Source organism: Colletotrichum acutatum, assembly GCF_030867785.1.
Source record: "Colletotrichum acutatum strain CBS 112980 chromosome Unknown BDZ83scaffold_48, whole genome shotgun sequence".
Taxonomy (NCBI): Eukaryota; Fungi; Ascomycota; class Sordariomycetes; order Glomerellales; family Glomerellaceae; genus Colletotrichum; species Colletotrichum acutatum.
The window spans coordinates 98,188-109,136 of NW_026849042.1; the positions used below are offsets into that span (position 1 = coordinate 98,188).

At 53.7% G+C, this 10,949-nt stretch overlaps 1 protein-coding gene across 1 annotated transcript; it reads left to right on the forward strand.

Annotated features, from left to right (window-relative positions):
* The first annotated feature begins 8,089 nt into the window (after positions 1–8,089).
* Positions 8,090–10,738, forward strand: BDZ83DRAFT_621779 (uncharacterized protein). The gene is made up of 2 exons (XM_060508287.1): positions 8,090–8,219; positions 8,841–10,738. Exons 1-2 carry the CDS (start codon positions 8,195–8,197, stop codon positions 10,502–10,504), a joined length of 1,689 nt encoding a protein of 562 aa, XP_060364792.1. The 5' UTR covers positions 8,090–8,194; the 3' UTR covers positions 10,505–10,738.
* The last annotated feature ends 211 nt before the right edge of the window (positions 10,739–10,949 follow it).

A 10,949-nucleotide genomic window follows, 5' to 3' on the forward strand; every position in this document is an offset into this window, starting at 1 on the left:
GAGGCACGTTGCTGGTTGTTTGACTTTGACTTATTCCCATTCCTCGGCCTCGCCGTACACCTCTTGCCATTGAAAGTCGTGATGAAAGCCCCATCCGGGAGGTTCGCGTTCCGATTCGGACTCGACATTGCTGCAATAAGTTGCGATTCCAGTCGCAAAAAACTGAATGAATTCCGAGACTCGAAGAAGGGCCCCGAGTCGGGATGAAGAAAGGAGACTGATACTAGGAGAAGCCTAGCCGGCCATCTAGGTCGATTCGCAAAAGCTCATTAGGAACCGGTTCCTTCTGGAGCATAAACGGCGTGAGAGCCGTGAGAGAATGGATTCTTCCGTGGGCGAATACACGTGTAAGCAGAGAACACTGCGCGCAGACAGTCCAAAGGGTGAGACTGTGTCGTCGAAGATCGAAGTCGTCGATATCGTCGAAGTAGTCGTTCTCGGTATCGAAGCGAATAAACAAGACGCTGACAATAGAAAAGAAGCAATCACCAAGCTAGTTGGGAGACGAAGAAGATGAAAAGTCGAAAAGGCGTGAGAAGGGTGTCACGGAGAGAATCGAAGGTGGTGGTGGTAAGGAAGAAGACGAGGAGGGTGATCGGGGTAAAGGGAGTGTAAGAGACTAAAGGAGGGTATGGCAGGGTAAGGTATGGTCGGGCAAGGTTATGGTTAGGTATGGTAGGGAAGACTAAGAGAGGACCAGCCAGGGCCTGGTCGGGAGTGGTTTGGACTGGTACGGCAGGGTCTGAGTCTTGACTGAGGCTCGCGGGATGTCTCTCCGATCGTGCGGGACAGGGACCACACACACCTCTTTCTGGACCTCTCACAAACAGAGACGGGCACCAGTTTGCAACATGCAAGCAGGCACTTGCGTGTTACATGATATAGCATGGACCATAGGCGTGTGTACTGTGGTATCGAGGACCGACGTGTATCCCTTCAGCCGGGGGAGGTGAACACCGTTGAGTCTTGAGGGAGTAGGGTTATCCGTGGACCGTACAGACTATCCGTACCTTACAACGAGGACTCCATACAGAGAGGAGGAGAAGCAGGAGGAGAAGGAGGAGGAGGAAAAGGGCGGTAGGCGCCGAGCGACAGCGTTACTTCGGGTACGTCTCCTTACTCTAATCGAGGACGACCATAGTGACAGACCCTAGACCATGAATGGACCAGAGGCAGAACTAGACCAGAACAGACTCCAGACCAGGCCAAATCAAAGTCACCAAACCGAAGTGAGGTACTAAGCCCATGACAGGGCGCCGAGGACGGGCATGCAAGTCTGTAGCCGCTCCAGCTGCAAATGCAAGGCATGCCGCAAGCTCGCAAGTCGCAAGATCAGGAACTTGAAAGATGGCTTTGCGTCCTTGGCCTTTGGTATCCATCCGTACACTAGTACGATTCTAGACGCAGTCTCCCTCAAGTTGGTTGTTTGACTCGACTCGAACCGACTCGTGGAACGGACTCTCTATCTTTCTCATGACAGGAAGGGGAGCAGCAACAGCTACTGCTGCAGCAAAGCACGGGCATTGATGGTGTCTGTCGCAGCATGGAAGGATTGATCAATGTTTGATGGATCTCTCCTCTCACAGTCTCACACACATCTCTTTCTCGGGCGCATCGCGGGATTGATCCAACGGGCATTGGTGGCCGTGTCTGAGAAGGTTCCTTTGGGAAGAAAGTGACAGGATGTAGTTGCTGCAGCGCTGGTGGACGAATCATGATGAGAGTGGAAGCGTAGGCGCATCAAGATGGGAACCGATGCTGCAGGGATGGGGTCTGACCTTGAGAGACAAAGACAGAGAGATTCTTGAAGGTTGCCCAATAACGGCTGCGAAGGGTGAAGTAGAGACAGGAATGAGATTGGGGAGAGGGATGAAGAGGAAGAGGAAGAGATGGAGTGTCCAGTCCAAAAACGGCGACCCCCCTGTCTGTAACACACCTGAAGCACGAGAACCCGCCTCCCAAGCAACCCCAGGCACGTTCCAGACCAGGGGTCCCCAGCCTCACGACGCAGCACACTAGGAATCACTACCGACCTACAAGTTCCAGTCCAACGACGTTACTGTGTAGAGTGCCAGAGTGCCAGAGAATGTCCTCTTTTGCAGTGTTCCTGTGTGTACAGAGAGAAGGTAAGATTGGATATGGACAAGAAGCTCTCGGCTCTCCATTCTTCATTGGGCTGGTGGTTGGGTTCACCGTTCACCGTTTCTCTAGGCACTCCGTAAAGTCTGCGGTCTGTCTGTGACGGGCGGTCTAACCTCAAATCCGTTGGTTGGCAGCCCCTCCACACCTTGTTTTCCTTGGTTCACTTGAAATCTCATGCCAGACATGCCAGAACCATTTGTCGACGTGTGCTATAACTGACAAGCTTACCGGTAGTTCTCACCTTGATTGATGATGGTACGGCGTAGTGTACAGAGTAAGGTACCTTAGTCACTGAGGTGTCGCGGTAGTGTCAGTACGTATCTACGTACCGGCCGTTACCCCTGCATAAGTCTCGTCTGTGGCGCCGAACCGGCCAACTGCGCACCTGCCTTGGAAACGCCGCAACTGCAAGACACCTTGGTGGCAGGTGCCCTGCGGTGTGTGGGGCCTTCCCGTTGCAGTCGCAGCGCATCCGACTGCGAAAGGGAACACTTCACTTCTTCCCGGTGGCATTGGCATTTCCCGTGCTTTGTCGAATTCCATGATCCATCTGCTGCATACCTACTTCGAATGCCAGAAAGGCTTTCTCGCCATTGTTCGGGTGTAACCCGACAATCCTCCCTTTTTGCTTATGGACTGTTGCATTTCGAACAAGATTCGGAACGAGACTTCTCCGTCTCCAACAACACCGACTCCCGTCTTCAATGTCCATGCCCGTCTATCTGGCGTCATGCACCAGAAGCGGCAGAACATCACCACCATACATACAAGCAATATATGCGTAATAAACTCGAGATACTTGGGCTGTATCTGACGTACCTGCGTATTCAAAGTACTTGTTACTGCGTAGATTAAGAGCCCACATACGTAAACGAATACACGTGTAGATGAATCATGGCTGAGCAAGGGCAACGATCCAGTCAGGCCAGATCAGGTGCGTGCGTCTTCAACCCCTCCATTTAATTAATCTATCTCGAGTTTATTTTTCCTGCCTGCGGATACCACCAAGAAGTCATCGCGAAACTTCTCAACCCCGGCACGCCGCACAACGCTGCTTCGGAACATTCTTGGCTTTCCCCCTCGCCCACTGCGCGGTTGGCCCCTCATTCCTCATTCTCCGAAAGTTCCCCTCCGTCAGCGTCAAAAGGTCGTCTGTAAATAGAATCCAGTCTAATACCCTACGCCCTCTCGGCCATGATCTCTCAAACAAATATGCGGCCCGCACTCACCGCTGGCCTGGCCCAGGGCGGTGGCCCGCCCTTCTCGCCTGTCGCGCACATCTGGAGAAGGCCTGCCGCGGCTGCCACCGCCGTGGCATTCGTGACTCCTTCTCACTGGTTCCCAGACTCACAGTTGCAACTCGCTCCCTTTTCGGCTGCATGAGACACCATCCAACGCTCCTGTGCCCACCAGCCTGCAGGAAACAGGAAACACTATGCACGACGCATCGCCTCATTGAGTCGGTTTAAGAGAAGCGGAGTCGTAATCGTTGTCGTCGTCCTCGTCGCCTAGGTACGCTTCGACCGAACTGCGGACATATCACCACACATCTACCACTCCCATCCTCACGCCGTGGTTGGCCGTCTCTTGCAAAGACCAATTCAACCAAACTTCAAATTCCGTCCCTCCTTCGGCCAAACCCCGACTTGATCGATTCACCTCATATTGTGAGCATGAATGTCACAAGCAGATAGAGGTCGGAAGGAACTCTTTGCTCGGTCTTTTGTGCACTTGGACTATCAGAGCACGACTGAACCCTACTCAAGACCCTTTTCCCATCTACAATCTTTACTCCTCATCATCATGTCAGCCAAGACCGCACCATTGCTCAATCTTGACTGGCTTTTGAAGGTCTCTGGTCACAGGTGAATTAAGTCTGGGATATCCATCTGTTGCAGGCAAGCCCCCTGGTCTCCATGACCTCGTGGCATAACCACCCAAAGTGGACGCTTGAGATGGCAGTCCCGCAGGCTCTTCCCAGACTGGTCCACGAAAGCGAAGACCACCCCGCAAGCCGTTTCCAAGAGACTCTTTTCGCTCTTTTCATGGTCTTGGCCCGTCTTGCCCGCAATTGCACCCGGCTACAGCCTGCCCAATGGGGAGGGGCACGCTGCACGGGGGTGGTCACCAGCGATCGAGACGTCAAACACCCCAGGGGCTAGTCGGTCGATCAATTGACACGGGTATTCCCTGGGAAAACATGGCAAAGTGTCTGACTCCGTGAGGAGGAATAGTGTATAGATATTTTGCGCGCCGTTTTGACCCAACTTTCCAAGCAGCAGCCGGGAAACGGGTAGAGTTGTTCCCTCTACCGCCATGTGCAAGGTGTCGTCGAGTTGGCGCGTCTCGGATATCGACATGAGAGAATGTGCACAACCTTTTCCAAACGTGCTCACCAGCTCAGCACAGCCCGAATGCCTCACGGCCACCTCGCGCACACCGAGTATATAGTACCGGTTTTGCCACTCGACGTCGCAAAGTTCGGATTCTTGGTGTGTTGCGCCCGTTCTGTGAGGGATCTTTTCACATTTGACAGTTAACCCCAAGATCTTGAATCCCTTAAGGTGGTCGATCATGTTCGGACTGTCAATCCTCCTGACATGGTCAATGCAAACTTTCTGTAAAGTTTATGAAGAGGGGGATCTTCACTTCCGATGATGCATATTAACGTAGGAGGGACAGGGCATAGGGCTTAGTAAGGTGACACCAAGCTTAAAGAAAAGATCAAGACTTCTGAATACAAGAGAGAGAGAAGACGACCCCCGGCCGGCTCAAACACAGGCCGAGCTTCCTCCCACTCCGGGCTGGGCCCCTTACCCTAATCACCCCATATGACGAGACAATACTCCGTACCCAATATCAGGGGGAGGGCCTTTTTTGCAGTGTACTCCATAAAGTGTTTGTTATGTTTTGCCTCCTGTGCTAGATCCCCGGATCATCAAACAAATGATGAACAACCATAAAACCAAGAAAGGAGTGAAACTCGACGACCACAAACATTTTCTTGCAAGGGCGACGTCAAAACCCCTTCAGTGGTCCACATTGCAGATTTGGTATGTTGAAAATGCTGAAGTTGCGACACTACCATATCTCAAGGGACCGGCCGGACATCAGAGACTCAAGACGAAGTGTTGTCGGACGGAGACAGACACACACAAAGACACGTCGTCGACTTCTCTAGAGAACTGCTTACTTCGCGGTGTCTTGAAAGCGATTGGTTCCCCCTCTCTCCCCCGGTGAACGGATGGTGTGACTAGTTCGACATTTGTTCGACACTACTGTCGTAGAAGGTCAGATGGATTTCTTATATGACGGGCTGGCCGACAGCACCAGTCAAAAAGACCTAGTGTGCTAGTTGACTAACTCTACGAGAAAAAGACAGGACGAACGAACGAGTGACAACACAAAGTCAATCGGTCAGTCTTCGAGGAAGGGTTCATCGGTCTTGGACTTTGGAGGGGGGAGGGAGAAAAGGGCTGTGCAGTCTTGCACTGATTTTTCTGCTTCCTCCCACACCCCCTTCGCTGCAGGAGGCCGAAACGGAGTACGCGTATGTATGTATGCAGACATTGACAGTGACAGTGACAGTGCTCTCGTGTTCGCGTGTGTCTCTCGCTGGCACCTTTTTAACTCCATTACCTCCATTACCTAGGTTTCCATGGAGATCGGTGGTCAGAGAGTTCAGTACAGAGCTTGCTGGTGTCATTGATGTGAAGTGCAGGTAGAAGGCTCGAGAGTAAGCTTAATGTTGAGTATTAACGTACAACCCGATGAGTTGTTTAGGCATCACGAAAGGGGACCCAGAGAGCAGATATGGAGTAATAGCATGAGGTGTTGAACTGAATGCTCCCCATCTATCTATGTGCCCCCCCCCCCCTTCACCTTCCATGGGTTTGCCCAGATGTGTGTCCCTAGGGGCGCGGGAAATTTTTGAAACCAAATAGAAGAAGCCTGAATGAAGGTGCATTTAGGATAAGAAAGGCGGGGGAAGGGGGAAAGGGGCATTATCGGTGCGAGTGGCTTTCTTTGGGTTGATGGGTGTCTCACATCGCGGCGCTCCGCTCTGCGCGCTAGAGCAGCCCCCGAAACACAGGAGCCCGCACCGGACGGTCGGGACAGGAAGCCAGCCACAGCTTCGGGGGATTTTGTAGCCTATGATTTAACTGAGATGTTCCCGACTAAGATGATGTGATTTGGGTTGAGGCTATATAATTATCTGTAGCTCGCGACCACTATCTGATGAATCCATTAACAACGAGATACCAGGCAACATCGATCGATGAAGGGAAGAAGTGGATGTTGTTGTCCGTTCAGCGTGCATGGCAGAGGAACGATGGCTACCTTCATTCAATGCCCGGACCTCTGCAAATGTTCACGGCATCTACACAATGTACCTACGTACGACATGCCCTCGCGCCGAGACAAAACAAATTGATAAGGCGGCTAGCGTGTAGCGGAATGCATGACGTCGGGATTTGTCTTGTCCTTGTTCACATAATGGCTCCAAGCCGGGTCCACCATGCGGCGGAGCGGCCGGGCTCCAGGTCCCGGAGCGTTGGATACCGTCCCGTCGGTGGGGGCCCACACTAATGTTCCCGCTGCCTATGTTTCTCCGATCCGCTAGTGACTAAGCATGGCAGCCCCGCTAAGTATCTTCGACGAGCTCCTCGCGGAAACATGGACCGGAATGCCGCACAAGAAAAATCGGGCCTAAACGGTCAAGATGGACACAATGAGTATGGCCTCAGCCTTTGGGTGCTCGGCGTCATTGGAACTTGAGACCTATCTCCCACACTCCGCTCTCGCTCACCTTCAAAGATTCAATGGGAGCTCAAATCCGAAGAAGAAGATACAGACAGAACCCCTCAATCATACTCCCCTCTCGCGCCATTGTTCCTTTCCAATCGCCTCGCACGACATCAAATCACAGCCTTCGGTTGATCTATGTAGGTCCCAGGGTCAAAGAGCAAGCCAAACCAACACAGACAGAATGCGCCAATTGACCTATGGGATATGGCGCAGATCCTGGGAGATGGAGCCCGCAGAGCTGCAGTCCTGCAGAAACACTGCATTTGGCTGCACTTATACGTTGTGGGTTGTGGGGTCGTGTGTTCTCCGTCGTGGTTCCAACAAGCGGAAGTAGAAGCAGGCTCCAGAAAATGGTACGAATTTGCTTCTAAAGGCAAAGTGTGGTGGGCAAAAGAAAGAGGAGGTAGGTATCCAGCATCTGGGCACACGCCGTTCGAAGCGAGAGCTTGGCGGACCATCGAATGCAGAAATGTGCAGGTGTTGTCCGTTGTTGGAGCGTGTTTCCCATCCATCAACGGCCATGGTGCACATTGCACCCATAGTAACAGTCCCGTCGCCAGGGGTCTCGTGCTTGAGGTGCCCCATTGACTTAAGACTGACCAGGCAGGTAACGGGGGCCTGTGTAAATGCTCTACCAACTGCATTTCCTGCAGCTTCCTCTGCGCATTCTCCTGAGCTCCAGATCCCTCTCCTTCCTCTCTTCGTCCGTGTGTGGGTGTTTGTGTGTGTCCCCTTTCCCCTCATCGTCCGGCCACCTACATTCTACACCACCAACGTCCCACTATCTTGTTCTTCCTCCCAGCTACCTGGGTCGGAATTTGTCTATATTTTCTCTTTACTCGCGTGCAGCACATGCCATCTTTTGACTTTGCAGAGTGGACAGCGCTTCTGATAAGTTGATCAGCGTCAAATCAGTAAAATACCAAACCCTTGTCGACAGGCACTGGATACATCGTCCTGCAGTTTGCAACGGTATCTCCAACGAAGCAAACCAGGCTTCGACCCCGCTCGACGTCGCGTATACCCGTACCTTACCTTATTACCTACTCAAAAAGACCCCACCGCTTTTACCTAGTGCTATCGCCGGCCGGACCACCACACTTCCCCGTCCTATTTTCTCTACCCTCCTGTCGCCTCATCTCACATCACACGTCTATCTGCTGGGAAATCATAGCAAAAAGTCGTGCCATCTCAAAGAAAAAAAACACTATCGGAAAATTTAGCTTTGACCTTTCACGCCAATATGTTTGGCACGTATCCCGCCCTGGGTGAGTTTACTATTTCATTGAGTGCAGCCAGTGTCGGTCATTACCTCCTCTCCCTTATTCTGAATAAGACGAAAATGACAATGCTTTGTGACCTTTTTGGCGCCTTTTCCAGACGTTTATTGTACGATCGCGCCTCTATTCGTTGCTGAGCGCAAGTGGTCATCCGTTTCTCTCTCTCTCCCCCCCCCCCCCCATTATCCTTCATCATTCCCTTTACGTCGTCTCACCTCTGCCTCATCCTGTTCTTCACAAGTAACAATATCCTACCTGACCGTCCATCAATGCCTTAGCGGCTTAACACACTCCAACCTTAAAACACAGAAGCCGTCAATGCCGTTATCTGTCATGATCCTGCAGTGGGAGCCCATTCTTCCGCGCTTGATCTACCTCCATTCTTTGGCACCGCTTCCTTGGCGGTCCGTTCGCGGGATCGCCTGGTCTCGGCCGGCGTCCGCTTTCTGTCGCCCGAATCTCATCTCACCCAGCAACTTTCGTTTCTCAGTGTCCAGCCAATCGTTGAAACGAGAGCCTCTTATACGCCTTTGGGTTGCAAGGGCTATTGCGGCACTCGGATCCTCTCATGTGTTCATAGAGTATATCATCCTAACAATAGCTTGCTAGCAAATCTGCCAACTGCAGTCAAGATCGACCCGAAAGATATACCACCTCCGACGCCAATCACGTTGCCACAGAGTCGACCCCAGCTGAAAGCTCAGTCGACGACGCCGGCCGGCCAAAAGAAACCATTGACTTCGGTCCTACAGGATATCTATCGCCCCGGGGACATCAACACCGCCATATTTGACGCCTTGGGGGTACACCTCATCCCGGACGCTCCTACCGCGGATCTCATCCCCGATTCCGCTTACCTGCCCGACTTTGAAGGCTGGGGCAAGCTCTCCCCCGAGGAGGCACGTGAGAAGAATGCGGAAACCCGAGTGGTTCTGAACAACGGCGTCCAGTCGCCCGGCTGCCAGACCTTTCTTGACCGTCAGCGTGAGCTATCTCACTCAAACGAGGATGCGTTCCGTACCGTGAGGCGCATTCCCGCGCCCAAGGGGCAGCAGCAAGCACGCTTAGGCAACTCGTATGAGTTCTTTAGGTGCCTGGAAGCCTTTACTACCTATTGGGATGACCCCACGAACCCCTATGTGCATACCGACGCCCCGGAAGAGGCCAAGGATGTCGTCGTCGACGGCGATAAGGCCGAGCGGGACAACCCGAAAACCCCGGAACGACCTCGCATCTTCCGCACCTCGACCGGCTCATCGATGCCGGGTGAGTACCGCCAGAGCCTGTTGACGGCCTTCCTCAAGCTCGTAGCATATGACTTCGGCTGCAACGTCTCGGCTCCCCGGACGGAACCCCGTTTGCACGTCACCAACGGCCCCTCGCCCTCGTCGCAAACGCAACTGTCCAAGCGCCAGCAAGCAGCAGCCGCCGCTACCGCTCCGAGGACGTCGTACTTCGCCTCTGGATGCACCTTCATCTTCCGGACCCCTCGCACGCGCGAAGCGGCCCGGCAGGGCATCATAGAGGGGCCTCTCGCCGCAGTCTCGGCGCGCGCGAGTATCTCGTTTGATAAAGAGAACGAGGAGGTCATTGACCTGGCCCGCGAGCTCGTCGCCGCCCTCCTCACGGCCCAGCACCGCGCGCGCGAGGGCAAGACGGAGAAGAAGTTTGGCGACGGCGCGTGGTGGACGACGAAACCGCGCTGGGGCGGCGGGTCCGGCGGGCCCATTGGGCGCGAGGTCGAGCGGGACGCCATTCAGGGCGACAAGGACGACGCGGCGGCGGCCGCCTCTGGTGCCGGAGCTACTACCTCCGGGGAGAGGGGCCAGCCCGCCGCCAAGAAGCCGCGCAAGAACATGTCCATCTACGACAACTACCGCATGGTGCGCCCGCCCTCGGCCAGTTGGGACCGCAAGACGCGCTACGAGGCCATTGGAAAAGTCAAGGGCGTCGGGTACGACGACGTCTACGTGATTAGCTCGCTGTTCCACCACATTAGCGTTCTGCGCGTGCGCGTACCGGAACGGCTTCTCGAGGTGCTCGAGGGCGCGGCCGAGGCCCAGGCCGGCGATGACGATGTCCGCAGGAGCTGGGGACAGGTTGAGGCGCGCCGGAGCCTGTGGTATGACTTCTTTGTGCTCGAGGAGCGGCTTGAGGCTATGAAGCTTGTTTGGTCGCTCATGGGCTGGCTGATGAGAAAGCCTGAGGAGGAGGAGGAGGAGGCGGCGACGGTGGGGAAGACGGAGGAGGATGTTAAGATGGTTGATGCTTGAGGTGGAATTAAAGTGGAATGGGCATATTGGATGAAGTTGGAGAGTGGCGATAATGAGAGGGAGAGAATGGAGGATACTTTACTTTTCTGGGCATGGCGAAGCTTGATAGACAGCTGACGATGTCAAAAGACCAAAATTTTTGTTGAACTTTATATTGAAATCTCTGTTGAAGCCTATGGTCCCCTTTGTGTCGTCTTTCCGTATGCAGATGTAATACAACCCACATATCAGGTAGCCAACGTCGCTGCGCATGTGGAACAGCGACAGTCGCTTCTTGAGCTGGATCTGACAGAGTCAGGATCCCACGCCCTGAGCGAAAAGTCCATTGGCAGCGGAACTATACTCCATTGCCAACCCTTCAAAGGGGTGGGATACATACATGCAGGACGATCGCCAAGAGTGTCCACCTTCTTGGGAATTAGGCTTTCTTTCCCATCATGAATAG